A 25,488-nucleotide genomic window follows, 5' to 3' on the forward strand; every position below is an offset into this window, starting at 1 on the left:
TACTTTAAAGTGTCCTAAAAAGACATTTATAGCAAATCAACTTTGTGAAATATTTCAAATGTATTTATTGAGGATAAAATAAATTGAACGTGTTGATTTCTATCGCGTTGAAATGTAAAATGGATATAACTATATTTTGAGAGCGCAATGATATTTGTATACAATCACTGTTATCTGGTTCCAGCACACATGTTGCAAGTAAACATTGGAAGTTGGGATACAGGCATCTGTCAAAATGGAAGCGGAAGGACTTGACATTTTAGAGCCAACAGATCTTTATAATATGCTACAACAAGCTACCATATATTCTAATTTAAGCGACCCCAATTATTTACTTTTGATAGGTAAGAAGTCTAGCCCACAGCCTGCAGAAAGTGACACTTGTTTTAGGTGCACCCTCACATATCATATCATTTGTAACGAACCCCTGTGTTTTTATGTCTTCGAGTTCTTGTTTTGAAGCACTCAGTATTGTAGATTTTACTTAAACTTTTGATACCGTTAGGTACAGAAGACCAGACAACTAATATCCGTTTGTTCTCTGGTCTTTTACTAGTTTAGCTGTACTGTCAGTAGAGTACCTATTATTTATTCTGTTTGGAACACAGTACTGGTGGACATGATTATGATGTTTTTAATTTAAATGTTACATTATAGACACTGTGGACATGATTATGATGTTTTTAATTTGAATGTTATATTATAGTCTAATTTAAATTAAAAACATCATAATCATGTCCACAAGTACCTGTGATTTGGAATACATCCTAAGGAGTCTACTGTATATACAGGACTTCCTATATATACCAGACACCGGCCGGGTATCGTTTTCTTTGTATTTCAATATATCTGCAATCTAACACAGTTTAACACTTGAAATGAAATATAATGAATGATTACCCTGAATTATAACAGATTTTATTTCTAACATATTCCCGAGCAAAACATCTTTGTTACATTTACTTGCCTTTTGGCTCCAACTAGTCATTTTGATCTCATGTTATCATTGCATCTTATATTCTGGATCATCTGTCAGGCTATATATCAGTTGTCATACATAACATTGTATCAATCACTCACTTAAAATACATATACACTAATGTAGGATATGGTCAGCACATGGACAGACTCACAGGAACAGAGACTTAGAACCAGAGGTGAATGGGTCGGGTCTATTTCCAGCTGGTAAGTTGGGATTATCACTATATCCCAACATCAACATGTAACATTGTAACTCTGTGTACATGCATTCTTTGTAAATACATGCAATATGTATATATATACATAAGTATGAAGAACACAGAAGACGTCAACATCATCTGTGGATCATCAACAGTATCTGTGTGTGATTTGTATTAAATATTAACAGATAAACACATACAACATAAGTTCAGAGACAAGGATATTTTAAACAAACATGTATGAAAAAGAGACAGAAACATGTATTTTCTATGAAGTTGGGTAAAAAATGTGTGACCAGACTGATCTCTGTCAACTATGTGTTTTGGTAGCTATATAGATTGGTCCAGTTGAAAATAGTATGCATTAATATTATATATACATATATTTTTGAAGATATCAAATCTATATATATATAAATTTTAACTCATGTGAGATTGAAGTAAATTGAAAGCTTCATATTTTGTTCATGACATGTTAATATACATTCGTAGTTCCACTGTCATGTAATGTTTTGAACATCAGATAAAAACAGATAACATTTGGTCTGTAAAAATAATGCAATCTTGAATTTGGGACCTCTGAACTCAAGACTCAGTGTGCACTAATGATAATGATGTAATTTAAATATATTTTAAACTCTTTCTATTTTATTGTTCACTTTTTCAATTTCAGATGCTCGAAATAAAAATGAATACAACGAAAGTCATGTTGTAACTGCCAAGAAAGCTCCTAAGGTGAGAATAACATAGACTTGTATGTATACTGTATACCTGGTAATTTTCGCCCCTGGTTATTTTCGCCCTTGAGCAACACAAAACATATTCGCCCCGTTTTAAATTCGCTCCAAATGGTTTACAAAAATATCCTTTTCCTCGTTTGTAGAATTGAAAAATTCTGTTAAGAATTCTTAATACAGTTGCATTCGGAACACTCGGGACTTAGCAAGTTCCCCAATTGTCTTTCCAGCATGAGATGTGAAATGTAATCACGTGTGAAATGTAAACAAAAACGTTTACCTGTGCTCAAATCTTCTTTTAGTCCCTACTTATTCAAGTAGTATTGGGTATGCATGGGTGATTTTAAGCAAACACAATCAATTGTAAGTTCACCGCGCCATGACTAATGATTGACCAGTGTTTTCTCCTGTTCAAAGGTACATACATGTACATGAATTGAAGCCACAATTAGCCACGTGAACTCATAAAATTAGTCTTTTTCCATGGCAGGAATATCGTATGCCAATCTGTTTTTTATTTTTTTTCATGACCGGACTACATAATTAAAAATACCTTAGCATGTATCGTTTTCTAATTGGAAATGTTAAGCCTAGTACGGGATTATACAGTTGAAATGTAAGAGGGTATGTTTGTGACCCGACTACACCTGGCCCATGTACTATGGTTTATACATCCTTCAACTCAGCCTGAAATTTTCGCCTGCATTTTAAATTCGCCCTATCCTCAAAAGGCGAAAATTTAATGGAGGCGAAAATTACCAGGTATACAGTATTTATATTCACACAAACAAAACTCATTAATTATACCCCCGCAACGAAGTTAGGGGGGTATACTAGTACTGGAATCAGGTTGTCTGTTCGTCCGTCCGTCTGTCTGTAGACACGTTTTGTCCGGACAACTCCTCCTAAACTGATGGGCCGATTCCAATGAAACTTCACACACATATTAATGATTATGTGTAGATGTGCATGCCACTTTCTTTTTCTCAAAATTATGGTTGCTATGACAACTGGTCACTATAAACTGGTTTTCTGATAAGAACCATAACTTTAAGTTTGTCCGGACAACTCCTCCTCAACCGAAGGGCTGATTTCAATGAAACTTCACAAAAATATAGAGGACCATGTGTAAATGTGCATGCCACTTTCTTGTTCTCAAAATTATGGTTGCTATGGCAACTGGTCACTATAAACAGGTTTTCCGATAAGAACCATAACTTAAAGTTTGTCCGTACAACTCCTCCTAAACTGAAGGGCCGATTCAATGAAACTTCACACAAATATAGAGGACCATGTGAAGATGTGCATGCCACTTTCTTTTTCTCAAAATTATTGTTGCTTTGGCAACTGGTCACTATAAACAGGTTTTCTGATAAGAACCATAACTGAGCTTGTCCAGACAACTCCTCCTAAACCGAAGGGCTGATTTCAATGAAACTTCACACAAATATAGAGGACCATGTGTAGATGTGCATGCCTCTTTCTTTTTCTCAAAATTATGGTTGCTATGGCAACTGGTCACTATAAACAGATTTTCCGATAAGAACCATAACTTTCAGTTTGTCCGGACAACTCCTCCTAAATCGAAGGGCAGATTTCAATGAAACTTCACACAAATATAGAGGACCATGTGTAGATGTGCATGCCACTTTCTTGTTCTCAAAATTATGGTTGCTATGGCAACTGGTCACTATATTACTGGGTTATCTTGGTTAACCTCCAATTAACAGTTCTAATTCATCATTGACTCGTGCAGATTGCGGGGGTATTAGCTATATATATAGTCAGCCATCCTGGCGACAGTTCTAGTTGTACCATGTAATTGTTGTTGCTATTTTTTTTTAGTAATTTAGTTTCAACAGTATTTTCATTTCTCCATCATTTACACCAAAATTGCAAACAGTTTTATAATACAAATAAAATAATGATTAAGCTAAAATGCTTATATTTAGCAATACGAAGATAGGCTAGCAGATATGTTTTGCAAGCAGAACAGTTATCAACTAAATACAGGAAATAAGGCAGTATTGTGCTATATGCATGATCATTAGACAATTCATTAAGGAGGTGTACATACAGGAATCCCCTATTTCACATTGGCAGTTATCTGATGACATTCATATATGTAAGCATGCATATAACATCAATTTACACATAAGTTATTGGAAGAATTGTTTTGATGTTATATATTTACAATGAAAACAATGATGCATGAAATGCTTGGAGTTTGATAGTATGTAGTACCTGTATATGATAAGGGTAAAAAATAAAATGGTAAACAATGTATACTGGAAGAAAGTTTGAGTCAGGGCAAAATATGCAGGATGTCCACACAATATCAGACAGGAGATGGGAAACACAGACACTTTATTTAATTGATAAAATAACTGTATAACACTTTTAATTCATGAATTAATCTATAAGGACTAAAAAAAGTTACACTGACAGTCCTACTGTAGGGAATCTGATCATTAATTATTCAATTAAGTTATTACCAACTTTCCTTCTCTAGGGACGCTGATAATTAATTAATCAATTAATTCAATTATTACTTTTTAGGATGCTGAAGGTTCTTTTGGAGTACCTTATGATGCAGAACTGGAATGTAAACAAAATGTTGTGGTATATGACAGTAATACAAAAACTCTCCGTGAAGGAGGTGAGTAATGGATCAAAAACATACACCTTTAACATGAATATCTGATTTCACCTGTGCAAAATATAAGATACATTTCAACTTTAACAGAAGTGATTTTTTTTCAGAGTTGATAATGTATAGAATTGTTTCTTAAATTTTTCTTAATTTGGCTTTATATGAATAACTTTAGGCATTATATATAATAGATTTATACTTAAGTATAAACAATAAATAATTACCTAATCTGGCATACTGTAAACATTATCTCTATTTGCATGTCAGAAAACAGTTAAAATCTAGAAAACTATTTTCAAAATGTACATTTTAATGAAAAAAAAAAAAATCTTGTCTGATTCAATATAAACAAATTCACTTATGTTTGTTGATGTGTTGATAAGCTTATTGACTATCTAGTAGAGATTTTAATATTGTTTACTGAACAGGTCTGGCTATAGACTGTGGGCTGATGTTATGGGATAAGGGAAGCAGAAACAGAGTTAAAATACTTAAAGGTGAGTCATAATAACATTTATTCAATAATTTATCAGAAATTAAAACGTTGTATTCTTATTTAGTTTTAACAATAACATAATAATGATTTTGTACAGAAATTAAAGTCAAAGCCTAATAATCTAAGACATTCTGTACACTATAACTATTTCATTACCTGATACATGTATATAAAAAGATTTATCACATAATCAGCCAAATATCTTTGCATATATCGCTAGTGTAAAATACTCTGGAGTGTTTTTCATTGGCTGCACCAGTCAGAAATCATTTGTGATGTCATAATACAGATAATGACTTCAACTTGTGAATGGTGCAACAAAATGGCTGTCTCTTATTGATTAAGTTTTGACTTTAAAACTTGTCAAAAGTCAAGTTTCCTGAGCTATGTAATGAAAAGCATTTTAATAGTGGGGTGCCAATTTGGGCCCTCTGGTGGCTATCACTTTTAAGCTTTAATTTTTGTATATAGGCTAGGTTGTCATGATAATCATATAACAAAATAAAAAAATCAAGGTCAGGTCAGAGGCCACTTCGAGTAATGACGGGTAAATTGGGGGTCAGTTTCCAGGTTGACTCAATTTTGAAGAAACTTAATGATAATTTTTCTAATATTTCTTCATAATATTGATGCGTTGATATGTTGAAAATAAAACCAATTAAAAAAAATAACCCATAGCCAAAAAGTAGGTCAAAGTGACCCAATTATATAAATGATAGTTATGTCAAATATATACTCTATTTTGTGCCTGAATACACATAAGAACGATATATTTATCAGCCTGGTAAAGCACATCCTACTGGCCATCAAGTTAGTGCACTTGTGTGGATGATGCGATGATGGTTGAGAACTGTCCTGAGTTTGAGACTAGTGACAGTGAATGAACGACAATACCACACATCCTAACATGAACATACTTCAGAATTGGCAGAACAAGAAATGAAATGTAAGAGGGTATGTTTGTGACCCGACTACACCTGGCCCATGTACTATGGTTTATACATCCTTCAACTCAGCCTGAAATTTTTGCCTGCATCTTAAATTCGCCCTATCCTCAAAAGGTGAAAATTAAACGGGGGCGAAAATTACCAGGTATACAGTATTTATATTCACACAAACAAAACTCATTAATTGTACCATGTAATTGTTGTTGCTATTTTTATACACCTGTCGAAAGACGGGACGTATTATGTTATCATGTTGGCGGGCGGGCACATATGGTGTCCAGACCATATCTCCAGTACTACTCGACCCAGGCTCTCCATACTTGACACAAATATACATCTTGATGAGCCGGAGTGTCGCATACCAAAATCATGCCCCTTACCCTCGTATTTGCGGAGTAATTCCCCTTTGATGATTTTACTTGTCCGGACCATAACTCCAATACTACTCGACCCAGGCTCTCCATACTTGACACAAATATACATCTTGATGACCCAATTATATATGATAGTTATGTCAAATATATACTCTATTTTGTGCCTGAATACACATAAGAACGATATATTTATCAGCCTGGTAAAGCACATCCTACTGGCCATCAAGTTAGTGCACTTGTGTGGATGATGCGATGATGGTTGAGAACTGTCCTGAGTTTGAGACTAGTGACAGTGAATGAACGACAATACCACACATCCTAACATGAACATACTTCAGAATTGGCAGAACAAGACATAATTCATTTTATATATTTTTTGTTTGAAATTCTTTTATTATACCAGTAAACACACCATAACAGATACAAACATGTATTTTTGCTATCGCTCTACTTCACAGAGTAGGCAGTTCTGATATTGACCAAAGCAGCTGTTGAACTTTTCTATGTTCACAAGGTACAGTTCCCCAAACTTACCCATCCCCAAACTTGTTCAGTGACAGACCTCTTCATTTTACCTTATATTATAATGCAAAACTATTTCTGACTAGATAATTGTCTTTTTTTAAAAAAAAGCATTTGTGCCCTCTTTAATAGTTTAAAAATAAGGGACCCATGACCTGACCTTGACCTACACCTTTAGATGTTTGAAAGACATTTTTACCTCTGACCTTTGGGGCAATGCCAAAATGACCTAGTTACATTGCACTGCACATTGTTTAAGGTTGATATAGATATACCACAAGTTAAATTTAATCACTTTATTTTAAATACATTTAGTTTGAAAGTTAATGCCCAAATAAGAATTATTGTGTGTATTCAGGCACAATATATATATATTTGACATAACTTGAATTTGTAAAATTGGGTCACTGTGACCTACTTTTTGACTATGGGCTGGGGTTTTTTCAATTGGTTTTATGAAGAACGATTCCAAAAATATCATATAGTTTTGTCAAAATTGAGTCAATCGGGAAATTGACCCACCAATTTACCCCGTCATAACTCAAAATTGGCCCTGACCTGACCTTAATTTTTTTGTCATATCATGACCACTCAACCTCAAGGTTAACAAAAAGTAAGTTTTTGGTGACAGCCACCAGAGGGCCCAAATTGGCACTCCTCTTTTGTTTTCATGATTTGATACGACATTTAATGAAATTCGTCTCAAAGTTTTAATTTTTGCATACCAAGGCACAAATTAGGCCTACAAAAAGCAAAAACTTCCAAGGCTTGTTTCATAAAATCTCATATCAAGTGAAAGCTCATCCTAGATAGCAATTGATGATTGGTTAATTATTGGTCAGAGGTATTTGTGTTTGATGTCAATGTTGAAAAAGTCCTTTCCAGTGCTGCAAATTATTCCAGATTTTATTCTTTACAGAAGTACATGCATTTTTTCCAGAAAACTTTGGATGATATTAAGTACTATCTCACCAAGATTGTAATTTAAATTTTATTATATACTTCTGGAGTAATTAAATTTAGCAGTTATTGATTGTGTTCAACTGCGATATGTTTATATTTAGTGAAATCTTCTCCAATTATGTATCAATCATCAGTTACTGTATATGATTAACAATACATGATTTACAACCGATATAGAAAACTTAAGAATTAACAACTTCATTATATTAATAGTTTCAGTATATAGACACTAAAAACTATTTAATTTACAAGATGAGTAAAGTTGTGATCAGCCCTCGTGAGCTACGAGACTGTGACAGTATATCACATTGTTGTAATGTAGTTAGTTAAGGTGTTTATAAGTTTAATTAGTAAGCTGCAGTAAACTATTGCTGTCCTATGAATTCACCTGTCTAATACCATCAATGAGCACCTGCCTGGTAATAATCCCATTCCTGTAAGAAATCCAACATATTGCAATTTCACTACCTTGTACATCAAGCCCAGACTCTTCCGACCACTGACTTTAATATTATCTCGTCACATCCAAAAGCGCAGGTGTCGTGATTGTGGTCCATTGTCAATGCCGACACTGACTTTACTGGGAAACTGTTTTATCCTTCACATTGACTCTGTCCCATACAGTGTCGGTCAAGTCAGATTTAATAAACACATTCCTCTTCTTAGAGTCAAAGGTTATGCCATTGGGCTTATTTCAGGATAAATGTGGTACAAAAACAGTATACCAACCAAGTTGAATTTATTTCATTGATTACATCTATTTCCAAAAGGAAAGGTTAGCATCAATTAGTTGTTCGATTGTGTTACATATGATCATACATATGTATCAATATAAAGTTTTCCTTGCTGTTTGCTGGGAAATCTGTCCCTGAAATCTATGGAAGGCTCTTTTCTATAAAAGAGAAGCTCATGACTATTGTGATGCTACATTTATATAATTTCTCATTAAGTTTTCCTAAAAGTTGAAAGGTCGTACTGACAAAACCCCAAGATGTATTTCTTTCCAATGTTGTTTAGACTAACAGAGAGATTCTAATTTCAAGACAATAATTTTACTATCAAATCTTGTTGTAACAAATGCATGAAGTTAAAATCTTACACTTTAACATAATAGCATGCTTTTTCCCCTATAAACAGGTGGTTATGAAGAATTCTCGGCACTTTATCCTTTCCTAAGAACGCAGAAAATTATGTTCATGCCTAAGGTTTGTATTGTATTAGAAAAAATAAACAAATTTTATTTATCTGTTATTAAATAATTGCATTTGTATAATTGCATAAAAGTTTCTGTCAATGTTTCTTATCTCAGCCTGGGAAATAATTGCTACCTTGGTATTATGAAAATATAATTCTAGATGAGTTCTAAATGAGTAAGAACGTTGTAGACTATATATTTGTTTAGAAGTGAAAAGACTTCCTTGATAAGACATCCAAATGAGTATCAGCTCCATCTGTGTATTACCCTATCAGATAATGTCTATTAAGGTTAGCAACTCTGTGAACACAGTAAACAGTCATATTCTTGAAAACAAAACTGCTTGAAATATTTTCACTGGAAAATGTCTTGGTTCATATGGACAGAGACAATTTTTTCCTTATTTTTGTACATGTTGTAAAAGGTATCGATAGACATTAACAAAAAAAAAAACAGAAGCAAATAAAAATAACTGGTTAAAATTCAGTTTGTCAGACACTGATTGTGGATAAGGTATTGCATCCAGAAAATATATAGTTGAATTCAAAAACACTGATAGAAACAAAAGACACAAAAAGGAGATTTGAATACAATTTTTATGCATCAATATTTTATTGGGCTGAGAAGCTATAACAGCAGTTGTACTGGACTAAATTTCAGTTAGACCTGGTTAAATTGGTGGTTACATTTCTCTTAGCAGAAGGCAATGGCCGAATCTCTGTAACTGAATGGTGTAGTTTGATTAAAGAATTCTGAAATAATGAAGTAGGGATTCAACTTTTATGTAGAAATATGTATAATTAAATTAACATATCTTTTTATATAATCAGAATACAAGTGAACCTATGTTTTCTTTATTTGACAGGAAATGGATGACATGAAATCCTATCCTATTGAAATCATACATGGCTTCCTGTACCTTGGAAACTGGCGCCAGGGCAACGCACAGTACATTCAGAAAGACCTGAAGATCAAAGGACATGTTAACTGCTGTGTGGAGTCAGAATCATTGTAAGCTTTAATACAAAGCAGTATAAAATGTGGTTACCATATTTGCCGCAAATAAGCACCTGACTCGACATATTAGCCACTTTCTTCACTTTTGCAGAATCTCCAATTTTAAAACAAATAAGCCCTCCTCAAACTAAAATTTTACACTAGGTGAGGGGGCTTATTTGAGGATAAATATGATATTTTACTTAATTTTCTGACATATTATATACTAAAATATATGTGCAGTGCATTATGGCTAGTTTCGATTTTTTGAAAACAAATACATTATATAATACTTTGATAGGGTTGAAAGACTATAATACTAGTGCAGAGAATGAAGCTGGAAACTTTGCTGATAAATTATTGTAGGTAAAAACTGAATCTCTGTTCCAAGTAACACATTTTACCAATGTTCCATCTTCTATGTAACATATTTGATTGAATCCAAGGGTCTGTGTAAAGTAATTTACATTCCACATTTATTCACATTTATTCTACCAATAAAGACATGGTAGGAGTTGCTTAAATTGCTATACCAAGGCTTTGTTTGTTGTAACATACGTTACTGAGTCTGTTGTCTGTGTGCAGTTTTTCAGAACCAGGGCCTCACCTATTACACCTACAGGTAAACGATGAAGTGGAAGCTGATCTCTACAGTAAACTACAGAATGCTTGTGCTTTCATAGGTAAATTCAACATGGCATTGTTTAAATGCATAATGGGGTATGCCAGTGAAAAAGTCATTAATTCATTTATAGCACCAGCTCAGCAGCTTTTATTCTTAATTTGAAAAAAGTGATATTCAAGATAAACATTTTATTACAAGTAAAATTAGTGAAATTAAGATAATAGTGCTATATTCTGGTATATTTCATTAATGCATAACACATTTACTGAATTTGAAGTATTTAATATTTATAATGATTAAAATAGTTCAGTATTTTGCAATGGAAATTAGCAAAGTTTTAAAGTGCTTGACCTAAATGTGATATATTAAGTTATTTAATCAAGGTTTGCTATGTGTACTTTCCCTATAAAAATATTGAGAAGTGGTGTGACAAGCACATTCTCACCTATCCAGCTAGCGCTGTTTGTTTATTGGTATATAAGTTATACAGTTCATAATGTTACAATACTGGTTGACTGCTGTGTTTTGATACAACCCTGGTGTCAATAATAAGCTTGTAGCATGGGTGTGATTAGCGCGAATACCATTCAAACATTGTAAAGACAAAGATGCAAGATCGGAAAGTTCCAGCGGGAACATAGACAGCGCTAGCTTTGGTTTTCAGAGGGTATATAAATTAAGCCGTCTGCTAGCATGTCAGTTAGACCATGATTTCGACTACTGACCAGACAACAGCGTAGGTTAGGTACGTACGAGATGAAGTGAGTGAGCAGACTGTAGACGTAGCTGAAATAGTGCTTTTCCTCATGCAGTCAGGCTCTCCTCATGTTCATTCAGTAAGGTTAGAGTGGTCGTATAGAGATAAACGGGCTCTGCTGTAGTGAGCAGATGCTGTAATGCATGCTCTGGAGTGCTCTGTTCTGAGCACTGGTACCTGATGCTGGCTGTGACTGTGAGCAGCGGTGCTTTCTAGCTGTTGTATGTGTGTGGTTCGGTGTTGTACGAGTGATGTCCCTTTGAGAGGGCTGGCGTACATGCATGCATATTGGTACTTATCGAGTACTGGGTCCTTAAGAAAGCTGAACATTACATGCTCCCATATACTTTATATATTGATAGTTGATATTTAGTGTTGCTTAAGCTGCCCTGCAGGTAGGGCGTAAGAATTGTACCTGCTGCCCCCATTGCATGATCGTAAGAGGCGACTAAACTTACCTTTTCTCTTCTTTCTTAACAACTTTCTTCTTCCTAATGTCTCCCTTGACAATGCCTCATTTTTGGCCTTAGTTGAGCGTTCGCCCCTGTGAGGAAGGCTTTGAATCTGTCCCCTAGCCGAGACATACCAGAGTCTTTAAAAATGGTAGTTGCTACTCCTGCTTAGCGATCAGCATATTTGGAGTGGAACGACTGGTTGGCCCGTTGTCAGTATAATGTGACCGGGTGGGGTGTGCTGCTGGGTGTCTTCGGCAGTATGCTTCAGTGAGGTAGCACTATAAAAAGTTCCGGCCTATCACAAGGAGACTTAACACAAACATACCGCAGCCTCCCAAAACACATAAACGCACTCGCCCAACGCATGCATGTAGCACGCACGGGAGGCTGTCCTTAAATGACCTTAGCTGTTAATAGGACGTTAAACAAAATAAACCAAACCAAACCAAGTGTTGCTTAAGTAGTAAGCAGATTTCGGTAGAGACGTTTTGCCCCTTGCTCTTCATTAGTTGATATCTGTAATCATTGTTAGTCAGTTCTGCTCAGTAAGGGTGTGTGTATATATTATTGCTACCATTCTTTGAGCAAGGCATGCTCAGAATATATTTTTGTATATATCGTCACTTTTGAGCACCCGGTTAGAGTACCTATCAGGAAGATAAAGTAAGAACCAAGAAGTAACTTGGGTACAGACCCCCGACACGTTACAGTGGTAGATGTTTAGCTGCTCTTGATATTCAAACCAAGAAACTATCAAAATACTGAAAAAGTTTATATCGATTTATGATGGGAGGTTTATAAATGTCGATTCTGACATTGCTTCCCAGAAATAAGGAGAGTTAATCTAGTATTATGTGATTGAATATTTGCATAAAACAGATTTAACACCTAAGGATATCCATAATGATGTGGTAGCAGCACTAGGGAAAGATGCCCCTTCAAATGCTACAGTAAAAAGGTGGGCAGCGGAATTTAAGCGCGGCCAACAGAGCCTTAAGGATGACCCCCGTCCTGTAAGGCCTGTCAATGTTGCAACCCCAGAAACTGTCAATAAAGTTCATGATATTGTTATGACTGACAGACAAGTCACAGAATGATATATAACCAGTAGAGTTGGCATTCCACAGGAAAGAGTACATTCCATTCTGACCGAGGATCTTGCAATGAGAAAGCTTTCAGCCTGATGGGTACCAAGACTTCTGACATTTGATCAGAAGCACACCAGGTTCACATTATCGCATGCTAATCTTAACCTTTTTGAGAAAGATCCTGCCAACTTTCTTCAGAGATTTGTCACTATGGATGAGACATGGGTCCATTATTTATTATTGTTGCTATTGATACCCACCAGTAAGGAAATATGATCATGTAGTTTTCTGTCTTGCTATATTGATATCCACCAGTAAATTGAGATCATTCATTAGTTTTCTGTCTGTTGCTATAGATACTGACCAGTAATGGGAGATAATTAAGTTCTCTGTCCGCTATGTGAACCACCATTAAGGGGAGATAATACAGTATTATTCCATATATTGCTCCTGATACCAAGATGCAAGGGTAGATAACCCATTTATATTTTGTTTATTCCAACAGATACCCACAAAGAGAAGAATGAAGCAGTCCTTGTTTTCTCCTGTTTGGGAATCAGTCGTAGTGCCACAGTGATTGTTGCCTACCTCATGCATCACTACAAATGGACACTGAAGGTAGGTTATACATGGCTTCAGAGACACAAAAACTGAACAAGTTGGTTATATATTTATTTTGTATAATTGAAAGTACATGTAATATTTATCAACATATTTCGAATCATACACAACATATGTCATGATGGTTGTAAAAAGGCTTTTGGTATTTGATGTAATTTCTATAATTTCTGTAACAATGGTGTGACATATTCAATATAAAATATACATCATTTTTAAATATAATTAAGATATATTCATAGTACACTGTAATAAACATTATTGAGTCATTTTCAATATAAAAATGACTAACGATTCGTAATGCTATACATACACTTAATGGTAAGTAGTTTTGGAGTGTATACCCCTACATACACTTAATGGTCAGTAGGTTTGGAGTGTATACCCCTACATACACTTAATGGTAAGTAGGTTTGGAGTGTATACCCCTACATACACTTAATGGTCAGTAGGTTTGGAGTGTATACCCCTACATACACTTAATGGTAAGTAGGTTTGGAGTGTATACCCCTACATACACTTAATGGTCAGTAGGTTTGGAGTGTATACCCTACATACACTTAATGGTAAGTAGGTTTGGAGTGTAAATAGATTATAGTTATTACGAAACTCATCTCCATTGAGGTCTCTTAATCTGCAAATTATTAAAAAGAACAAATTAAAATATACATGCTGATGACCTTATTTTAACTCAATACTGACCTTCTTTGCTGATTGATTCACATTGAGTGATGTCATACATGTACTGGGTAATAACTCTATGTTGTGACAATGACATCATGGTTGTGAAGAGTTTAATACAATATGAATCATTCAAACATTGGCTGACTTACAGGGAAATAGTTTCTTGCTTGTTTTGTTCTCAAATCAGTAACTGTATAGGGAACATGTAAAGTCTTCAATGTAACAGCCATGATAGCTGAACCAGTAGAGAATCCGACAATCAGACCTCAGTTGAAGATCTGTGGTTAATATTCGATCTGTTCCAGGGTTGTTTGTGTTTCTCTTGGAGGCAGAGATCACAGACCATTCTGTGGTCGTGTCCTCGAGTAAGAGTCTTTACTCTTATTGATTTGAAAAAAATTAAGAATGAAACCAACACTGTATGTTGTTCATTGAGATAGCCACCAGCTACTACAAGGAGACTGGGCTTCCAAAAGACCCCGGCTGTTCACGAGGCAATAAATCCATGAAACATACAAAAATATAATGTTGAATTTGGTATCAAATAACTTTGTTTATCACATACTGTAATCAGCCTGTTATCGAATGAATTTGTAATATTTTACATATGTAAATACTTTTTTATGATTTACCTTTTAAAGATTTAATTCTTGTCAAGGTATATCCATTTTATACACTGAATCCCTGAGAATTCTTACAAGATCTCTGTTTTTTTCTAGGAAGCTTATGCTCATCTGACACAATGCTGCTCAACAGTTCGACCAAATCGAGGGTTTATTCATCAACTCTCCAAATTTGAGGAATATTTATTCGGAAAAGCGACAACACAAATAGAAGATCCAAATTACTGATAACATCAAGTGTTCATTCATTAACTTCTGAAGTCATCAAGTTTTAATTTTGATTTGTATTTTTTATCGCTGTGTACAAAGAAATTAAGTATGATTAGTTCGCAAATACAAACTGTACAAATATTTCCTCCCAAAGAACAGGGCGTATCTACCAGCCGCTTACAGTGCTAGCAATTTGATCTGGGCAATTGTCCTGGCAGAAAAAAAATTATATAAGATATTTGTGTTGTATATATGTGATTTTGTTCTTTTGTTCATCATCGGAATTGTCCTTTTGTTTATATCTACAATGTCATATTAAATTAATATTTTAATAATTTTGTAGCATTACTATTTCAAATTTGAATAATGTTTTTTTTCCGTTATGTTGTCATTTTTTTGTTCAATTTTTGTAAAGTTTTTTTGAACATTTGTCTGATTCGAGAATATTATATACAGCCTTATATGTTAACATAATTAGCATATTTACCTTATATGATACACTGTATATAAAGTTATGTTTTCATAGATGAAATAAGGGAAAATAACTGATTTTATATCTATGAGGCTCCAGTTTGAAACCATATTTTGCACTGGAGATTCCCAGATTTTCTGAAATGGATATTCCAGGCCAAACTGGAGACATGGTTATAAAATACACATTTGGAAAATATCTAGAACACATTTGCTTTCTGTAAATTTCTTGAATGTGGATGGTTTTATATTTATTTATTTACAAGATACTGTGATTAGATATAAAGCTTGTATATTATGCAATATATATATATGTATGTTGCAAAATAAATTTTTGTTTTGGAGTTATAAAATACAGAGTTTTCAAATGGTTTGGTTAAAAAGTCGGTAGCTTATGAAAGTAGAAGATAATATCACATGTTTATTTTGAAAACAAACTGAAATTTGTTGAAAGTGAAAAAAGAAAAAAAATGCATTTCTGATGTTTTTTTGTTTCCAAATAATCTGATCTATTTATTTTATTAGTAGAATGTTAAAAACATAAGAATTTTTAATATTCTAGCTTGCATAGGAGACAAGGTATGAAACTGCATTTTGATCTGACAGAATATTTTAAGCTCTAAATGTGATAAAATAAGAAGCTCTAAAATATGTATGGAAGTCAGACATGATTATTAGTTGTACTATTGAATTACAGATTTTGTATTGATAACATTTCAAATATTGAAATAAAATCATATTACAGTAATAATATAAAAAAAACAAGGAAAATTACAACATACAATGTATACAATATATTGACATACAATATATACAATATATTGTATTGATGTGTAAATTAAAGAATCTTTAAAACATTCCATTTAAATTGGTTTCTGATTTTTAGGCCACCATCATCAGATAGTGAACTATTCAAATTGACCGTGGTCCGTAGTCCAACTGTAAACAATCAGTGTTATTGCTATTTCTTTAGATGTACTTAAATGATAAAAGAAGTACTGAAAGGATATTTCTCAAACTTCTTTTTCTCATTAACTCCTTCTTAGATTTCCTATGAAGTTTTCCTTGCTATCCAATGATTAAGAGAAAAAAGGGGAAAGTATAGAAAAGATCAGTCGGACATAGAACCAATAAGATAATTCAATGGAGGGTGCCAAGATCTCTGTTTTGAAAGTTGTCATAATAAGTTATCTTGATATGGGAAATATTAATTAAATCCTTTACTATATCGACAAGTACTGCCTTACTATTATTCATAATTAGTTGAAAAAATGATTGTGATATGCACCATTTATAGATTTATTTACTTAGCTATATCAAATAATTGAATTTTTAGAGAAATGTTACAGTATATTGGTATAATATATATCAATAATAAAAAAAGAATACTGTCAAAATAACAAAACCATAATTCCAACTAAAAATCGATTAATCAATGGGAAACTATGAGCACAAATATATATTTCTATGGAAACCCTTGAAAAGCACATACATTAAGTGTTTTCTTTGACGAAACAAGCATACAAATCCAGGTCACAATCTCAAACTCAGAACTAAAGTGGTGACAACTGAATCCGTATAAGCTTACAGTATCAGTAAGCATCGAACACTCATGTCTTATAATATCACAAATAGAATATTTCCAAAAGAGATCATGATGTTGACCATAAAAATGTCTCATGATCTTCATCAACTGCATCTCTCGAAATTTTGTGTTGTTAATTTCTCCGTCACTATCATTGCACATCCCCAGTAAAATGACACGCACATATAATTATCTTACACTTTCAAACATCCAAACAGGACTCTTCATACTAGACAGTTAGTGAAATGAAGTCTTGATGCTCAGGGCCTAAACTGTCTATACATTGGAGACAACAGAGGAAACTCCAAATAGCTCAAAGAAAGGTCAAAATCTGGACAGTGTTCTTAGATATGTTCACAACCTATGATGGTATGGTTTATTTCTCAGTTTTCCTCCTCATGAAAATCATTTCTGTATACTGGCCGTCCACAAGCACAACAAACAGCAAACTCTTCAGCAGAAGTGATTTCAACACTTGAACCACACGGGTAATTCGTGCATTTGTATTTCCTCAGAGAAGTCACATGGAAAGCCTCATATCCATTTTTGATAGTGAATGCAAGAGTAAACTCCACTCTCCGTCCAGCATGCTGGGAACCAGCTAAATTAGCAATGTCTGGTATAAAGAAGACTTCAACAGGACACGTGTTTTCTCCAAGATCTAGGTTGATGTATCCTGTGGCTTTCTTCTTGTTAGGATGACACACGGATCCTTTGAAAATGTGTAACAGCGGAAAGTGTCTGTTGGTCTTGTATTCCGTTATGCATTGGGATCCAGGGAGTAGACATTTAATGCCATTTTGTGAATCCCCCACCCATTCCCTTGGGTGCTTAGGCTTCATAACGTATCTTCCAGATGCATTTAGTTCCAACTTCAGTTGCTTTGCATCATAAAGGGCACTCGTATCCACCTGTCTTGACTCTGAACAGATACCGAACCCAAGCAGACTTTTCAGGACGAAAATGTAAAACGTAACAACTGGTGAAGAAATCAGATTGTTGATTTTCACCACCTGTACAAGAACTTGGTCTACTCTATATTCCGTGATCATCTCTTTGTGTCTAATTGCTCTTAGCCAATCAACCAGATTCATTTCCAAGGTTTTCTTCTCTCTGTATGTGTCACAGACGTCGAGCATTTCAAACACCTTTTCATACAATATGACTATGGCGTCTATGTGCTTCTTTTCTTTGATGTTGTCGATGATGTTGCAGCTACTTCTGGGTCCAGCCCTGCTGTTGATTTTTGCCATGGCGATTCTCAACCGGCACGAATCAATGTCGTGACATTCGTCCATACGTTCTAATGCCACTACATTTCCTTTAAACAAGTGATCATACCAGCAGCTGTACTTAGTAAGGAAGTGGCAAATTTCTTTTTGACCTATTGATTCTTTCGTGCATTCGTTGATCAGTTGATCAATGACAGGAATACTTTTTCGGACGAAGACATCTGCCATCTCACGGAGGTTTTTACAGATTCCCAATGTATCGTTGAGATATGAAACAGTTTCTTCTTTCTGAAGGAAATCACAGAAGTGAAGACGAACTTCAATTTCGCCAGTGTATCCATAACCACTCTCATGACCAACAGGAGTATACATCCGAGACTTTTCAAACAGCGAACATGCTTGTTTTACTAAAGCAAGAATATCATATATGTTGCAAGGCGATTTTGTACTTTCCGAAGTACTTCGAACTTCCTCGAAGGTGCCATTGCCCGTCTCGCGTTTGATCCGTTTCAACAGAAACATACCATACATATGGTATATATACATGAGAGGGAGCTTCATTCGGTCACTTGGTTTTCCATCGGTTTTATATGTTCCTTTGGTGTGGGCTTCACAAAGCTCAAGAGACATGATAAAACACTTCTCAGCTTCCTTCTCTTTTTGTGGAAGACAGTTCGCGTAAAATCTGCCAAGGTGAGCCAAAAAATTTGGATCTTTCGGGAAGACTTCAACAAGTTTTTTCAGAACCTCTAACCGTTGGCAAAACATAGGCGGTGGTGAATTTATATCCATCAGGATATTTGAAATCGGAGATTTTCTGATAAGATGTTCAGATCCTTGGTACATATCCATTGTGTCCCGAACAATAAATATTTTTCTCAAGTAGTTACCAACTGTGACTGATGAGGAGGGACCCCTCCCTTCCCTTCTACTTGCATAACTTATAAATTCTAAGCATAGAGATGCAAGTCTGTGTCGGGCGGGTTCAGAAAGTCCAACATGTTTTGCATCTTTGGAATTTCTTCCTCTTGATAATATATGGTCAAGGATTTCTTTCGCAACCAAAGTATGGCAAATTCGAATGTTAGATCTCCTTCCGTCTCCCTCATCTTCAACAACAAATGACTGGACCGATTGTGGAAAGTCATCCAGATCGACACAATAGTTTGCTGGTAAATGGAGAAGTTCATTGAAGAACTGGCAAGGAAGTGAAGTATGTCCGTAAAAATAGGCAAGTGCTAGATAGAGCAATATACCCTGGTCAGTTGTTGGAAATGTGTCATGTTCCGAAACCGGAAAATAGCCTTTCACAAAGGATGAAATGCCTTTAAACTCATGCAGGAAAACAGTTAGGCCAAAATTGATCAAGTGATGTCGTTTTCCTTGTTCTGTCTCCTTGCACAGTGTGACCAAGATCCTTTTCTTTCCATCATCGTTTTTGCAGTGAGCTTTCAACTTCAGAGTCAGCTGTTTCGCTTCTTTCGAAGAAACGATGCCATTTAACCACAGTATGTCAATGTCTTCTTTTTTCATTTCTGGTTTACATAGACATCTCTTCACATGCAAAATTATGGCAATGCAACTACTTTTCATATATTGCAGGAGATGAAATACCTTTTGATCATCTTCTCCATCAATAAGAAGGAGAACAGGTTTGTGAGTCTTACTGTACAGGAACTCTATTCTGGAGACAATTTCTAGCATGTTGATGCTGCTGCTCCGTACATGCACTGTTGGAACTTTCTCATGAAATTCCCAGGCGAGACGTTGAGCAAGCGTTGTACCTCCAGCACCGGGGGCATGACACAGTGTCACCATACCGGATTTATTTTTCTGAATATTTTTCTCAATGACAGATTTGGCGTTCTTGTAAATGTCTCTCTCTATATCAAAGTGACCCACTCCACAACTATACCACGTCCGCCAGTGTAGTGTTCCACCGCGATAGAAATTGTCGCTTTCTTCCTGTAAGAACTCGATATCGTTTTCTTCATGTAAAAATGGACATGATTGGAACAAAACATTCAAATGTTCTCGGAGCCACGATGCATCTCTGTCCAATATACAGACATTCCTTTGATCGGATGCAGGAAGATCAAATGTAGTTGCATTTATATTGTTGCACAACTTAAGCTTATGGGACAACCCATTTAGAACATCGCTTAATCCCATTCGAACAAGAGTTAAATTTTCGTTTTGTTCATCACATAACGTGCGGAAACACGTTTTCGCGGCTTCTGTTCGGGGTTCTGACTCAAGGACGATTACAAGCTTTGGGGGAGGATCTATGTTTTCGTCTAGCTTGGCTATCATCTTAAGGATATAAGGGAGCATCCGTTCGTCATTTGGCCATAACACGATCGAGGTTAACACGGTGTAATCTGCAATAAAGTCTTGTATATCGCTCAAGTAAGGATCAACTAACCGTTTGATTTTTCGACTCCAACTCCGCAGATCGTCTGATTCTTCGCCACATTGTCTACTTTCAGGGTCATCTCTTATTCCACGTATGAAACACCTGTTAGTTTCGTATTCCGATACAGGTTTGTCGATTGTTTTCCACGTTGTGATGTGAAGGGATGTCATTTTGGCCAGAATTTCTTCATTAGAACATAGAAGTCCGCGGTCTCGACTGTAAGGATCGAAATCAAAAACAGCCAGCCAGGGTATCGATGTTATTGCCTCCATGTTTGTGGATATACTTGGAACATCACCCGCCAAGAGAATAAAATGACCCTTGCGAAAATTGTCAACAGCATCTAACATCTGATCTACGGATGTGCATACTTTCAATTCACTGCTTTTCTTCTTCGAAATGGTATTTTGTTGCTGCGAAAATGAAATAAACATCCTGTTGTTGTCCTCGGCTCCTTTCGCGGAACAATTGTCTCTTTCAGAATCAGTTGTATGATGCGTATCCTCTGTATTGTCGTTTGCAAACCAACCATATACCTCTGCAAACCTGTCATCTGTGGGTTTACAAACCACAGCCAAAGCGTCCTTTTGAATCCACATGTCTCCTTCATGTGTGGCAATGGCGTAATTTTGTCGTTTACAATTGAAAACACATGGAGATTGACTAGCTCGACAACTAAATATTTCGATGACTCCCACTATATCAGTTCCCACAAGGACTTCAGTATATGAGAACTGTGGAATACTACCGACAACACATTCATAAAGAAAGATACTTTTGAAGTGATCAACAGTGTGGCTTTTCTTCATTCCCGTTATGGTACAGGGCATTAATTGATCTTGTTCATTGTCAGTCATGCCGAGAATTATGAACGAGGATGCTTCTTTTGGGGTATTCCACATGCTTACTACATCGATTGTAAATAAGAGAAAATTCTGGAAATAAACCATTTCAGATGGTACAAACTTCAAAGCGTGCTTGCTTCTCCTCTCTAGAAGATGATTTATACACGTTTTTCCTTGGTCTTCACTCTCGCGATGTTGTGTTCCAATGTTGGTACTTCTGCCAGGCTTGACCATTTCTCTTGTGAATTTCCTTTTATGTCGTTTATTGCAGACGGTTTCCCAATCATCATAATCTTTTGCCTCGTGGCAAATCTGTCCCTGTAATGGACCTTTTCTCCTTTCCATTTCTTTCGGTTGCGTTTCCCTTCTGTTTAGTCTCGCTCCTCTTATCTTCGTTTTGACCATCATAGTCTTTTTCCTGTGTTGTACTAATAGGACCTTGAATCCTGTCTGACTCTGATCCGAATATTTTTTGTTTCACCATTATCTTTCCCTTTGTCGTAGAGAACATCTCGTAGGAATCATTGTGTTTTTGCAGGAATGAATGGAGGGACATATCAGAGGCAGCAGAGAAAGTCCTCTTTCCCGCTGATAAATGCCCTCCAAATATTTCTGTAAATTTCTGTTCAAGTATTTTAAGGTGCATTGGATTCGGATTTTTCGAACGTTTTGGATTAAGAATAATGTTGAGAGCACCCTGAAGTAAACCATCCCTTTCAAGCCCTTCCTTTTTGAGATCTGAAAAATGTTTGTGAAAAATATCAATATCAGTACTATAATGAATGTGGCACTTATATATCAACCAACTTTATATATTTGACGAAAAGGTGATATAGAGATACATCGAGTTATTGATAATTGCCAGAAAATGGGCCTGAAATAGGCAAGATACCAAATACGTACATACTACATTGTAGTTAATCAAACAGGATATGCTAACATGCTAACATGCTAACCTAGAATCGATAAAACTATTGCAAACTATTTATATTTGCAAAGATACCATTAACAAGTACAAGACTCCGCCATGCAAATCTAGGTCAAATCCTGGTTTCTTCACATCCTCAAAACGAGAACAAGGACGATGAACATGGAACCATCAGTCATATGAACGAGCATATCGGTCCTGTCTGACATCGTCAGCTAATAAACAATGATTTTCTCCGAACTTCCACATACGCCATGTATAATAGTTGTGTGGAAAAAGAAAATGAATGAAAATATGAAATTTATCTACTGTAGCTTTATGTGATCTAGAGAAGTGATAGAATTGTGTTGTACATGATAAAGAGAGGTGGTAGAGTAGCAACGGTTATTTGTATGTGATTCAAAAGTTGAGTTGTTTACTGTAGCTGCTGTCTTATTGGGATATTGCCTACACCAGAAGTGGAATAAATGGAATTAGGGTTTTCAAAAACTCAACAAAAATTTTGATTAATCTTGAACATCCGCCCCTAAAGGGCGTTTCTTCCACCAAAACGTTTTTTCTTCTACTCTTTATGCTACCATTACCGTTTCGAACTCCAAACACCTTCGCTTTCTTGTAATTAGAGCTTTCTTTTCCAAAAAAGGCGACCGGCAACATAAAGTACACAGTTGTAAATTTTACGGAAGGATTTTCGACAACATACACCAAAAAAGAAAATGTCAGAATGATTGGATTTCTTTGTGACCACATTCTCAAATATACATTTAGTGCTCAGACTCAAATACTAATGATGATATCTCTGATATCTGAATATTTTTTTTTTCAATAGTTTGAAGGAATTTCAGAACTATTTGAAATGCTTAGGTTTTTTAAAACAGTTTTTTTATGATTTAAACGAGTTTAAGGGAAATTGGGTTGAGCACAGATTTCAATCTTGAGCATGAAAATGGTTTCAGGGATATGGGCCCAACCAACCATAGGAACAAATCGTGCCTCTCTGTTGACTGACTTGTTTTTGTTTTCATAGGAAGCTGGTTATATTGCAGAGTCCTTGCACCTACAGTATATTGACAAACTTTATTGGCCATGTCGATCGAATATTCCCTCTGGATCTTGAAATAAAGAATACTACTGGCTCTTCATTGTCAGCCGCCATCCTCTATCGTACTTTACACGTAACTAACAAGGACAAACTGAAATTCATATGTATGATAAGCTTGGTGATTTCAATGTCCCAATTGTTAACTTTCTATGTATAGACAGCTATATCCCTGTATCCCCTACCCCAAGATGTTTGCTTGTCCCAGTTTATTCGATATCCAAGAGCTTGTTCCTATTATCACGACTTCCGTGGAATATTGATTACTGACAGAGAAATTAAAAACACAGATTGATGAAGACCATGGCATTGATTTGGAAATATTCCTTATGCGACATAAAGTCAGACGTGTTTCTTGCTTGTTGATATGCCTGGTGGTTCCGTTGTCACCAACCTAACTCTAATTTGAGATTTTGACTTAACCCTTGATTGATATGTATTTGCATGGCGGGTGTCGTCGATGAAACGAAGACGCTTACACTTCCAGAACATCAGAATATATTTTACTCCTGATTTTTGGGGTTGAATTATGGTTTGGTAATTATGTCGAAATTCTTTGATGTTTTTATGTGCGAAAAAGAGAAATGGAGGAGTACCGTTAAGATTGTTGTGATATCACATAATCGTTTTAGTGAGATCACTTTAATGTAATAACGGCCCATAGCTTACTACCTGAATCATAATATGTATGAAATACATACCTGTTTGATTGGACAACCGTTCTGCTATCTCCATGGTGTTGTAATCTCCTACTTGAATACGCTGATGACCGAAGTAGTTTATTATCTTTACGTTCACACCCGCTGTAAGGATAAAAAAACTGCTAATATATTCATAATTAATATGATTAACTGTTCACAAATAATGCGTGTCTATGCAAATTTCAACAATGTATTAAATGTAGATATTCATACATTGAGTAAAGGAATGGAGTGGGGCACAACAATAACCCTCTGTGAATATATGTTTGCGAACCAATTGAAGTCTTTTTTATAGAATATATTTTTTTTTATTCAAATCAAAGTAAACATACTGAAGTGAATAATCGTTTGACGCTTACCTCTAGGACAATCACTATTGTCAGAGAAACCAGTACAAAAAAAAGACCGCAGACTTGGCCAGTCAAAACAATATCTCTGAGCTTGATGCTACCCATTTCAAGTGATAAAATATGGTATAAGAAAAACGATTGAGAAGGGACCTTTTACATTACGTGTACACAAACAAAAACGAGGTTAATTTCTTTTTTCAATGCTTTTAACGCACGGAGTTTCAATGTGTATTCCGTGATAAAAACACGAAGAGATGAATCAAAATACTAGTAGTAGCAGTATGAGAAAAAAAATGATAACAGCATTATTTTGTAAACAAAGTAGACGGCAACCTAGATTTAAAACAAATGTTGACTTTTTTTTCTAAGTAAAATAGGCTTGGTGTTAACCAAGGGGTGTCCAAATGTAAGACACGTCGGTGCGGTTCCTAATCTGATTTTTAAATTGGTTCATCTAGTAATGAACTTAGGATACGTTTGAAACTAAAACTGACTTACTATACTTACCCACTCCACGTTGACACAAGCTATTTGGCTATTATATTCACTATATTTTCTTCTGGAAGCATAAAGCAAGATATCCTAAAGTAACCAAGGGTGGTTTAAACAACTACTTACCATTTTCTGGTCCTGAAGCAGCCATGACTCCAACTTGATACTAGGATTTATTTTCTACTTCAGTCGAATGGGCCTAGGTGTATAATATCTTCTCTGTTGAATATCCAGTTTGGTCCTAA

General features: G+C 35.3%; 2 protein-coding genes across 2 annotated transcripts; one reads left to right on the forward strand and one right to left on the reverse strand.

Moving 5' to 3' along the window:
- Positions 1-157: 157 nt before the first annotated feature.
- Positions 158-16,452, forward strand: LOC117332895 (serine/threonine/tyrosine-interacting-like protein 1). Its single transcript, XM_033891958.1, has 9 exons — positions 158-344; positions 1,855-1,916; positions 4,478-4,577; positions 5,000-5,068; positions 9,011-9,078; positions 9,934-10,079; positions 10,650-10,747; positions 13,495-13,607; positions 15,011-16,452. Exons 1-9 carry the CDS (start codon positions 236-238, stop codon positions 15,140-15,142), a joined length of 897 nt encoding a protein of 298 aa, XP_033747849.1. The 5' UTR covers positions 158-235; the 3' UTR covers positions 15,143-16,452.
- LOC117332893 lies at positions 15,516-24,634 on the reverse strand. Its single transcript, XM_033891956.1, has 2 exons — positions 24,402-24,634; positions 15,516-22,411 (listed from the first exon to the last, which is right to left on the reverse strand). Exon 2 carries the CDS (start codon positions 22,079-22,081, stop codon positions 17,564-17,566), a length of 4,518 nt encoding a protein of 1,505 aa, XP_033747847.1. The 5' UTR covers positions 22,082-22,411; positions 24,402-24,634; the 3' UTR covers positions 15,516-17,563.
- Between the last annotated feature and the right edge of the window lie 854 nt (positions 24,635-25,488).

This window comes from Pecten maximus, chromosome 8 (assembly GCF_902652985.1).
Source record: "Pecten maximus chromosome 8, xPecMax1.1, whole genome shotgun sequence".
NCBI lineage: Eukaryota > Metazoa > Mollusca > Bivalvia > Pectinida > Pectinidae > Pecten > Pecten maximus.

Coding starts and splice junctions, on each gene's coding strand:
- LOC117332895 (XM_033891958.1), top strand. CDS start 236: ATGGAAGCGGAAGGACTTGACATTTTAGAGCCAACAGATCTTTATAAT. Junction 5,069..9,010: donor CAGAGTTAAAATACTTAAAG/GTGAGTCATAAT, acceptor CCCTATAAACAG/GTGGTTATGAAGAATTCTCG. Junction 13,608..15,010: donor ACTACAAATGGACACTGAAG/GTAGGTTATACA, acceptor GTTTTTTTCTAG/GAAGCTTATGCTCATCTGAC.
- LOC117332893 (XM_033891956.1), bottom strand. CDS start 22,081: ATGATGGTCAAAACGAAGATAAGAGGAGCGAGACTAAACAGAAGGGAA.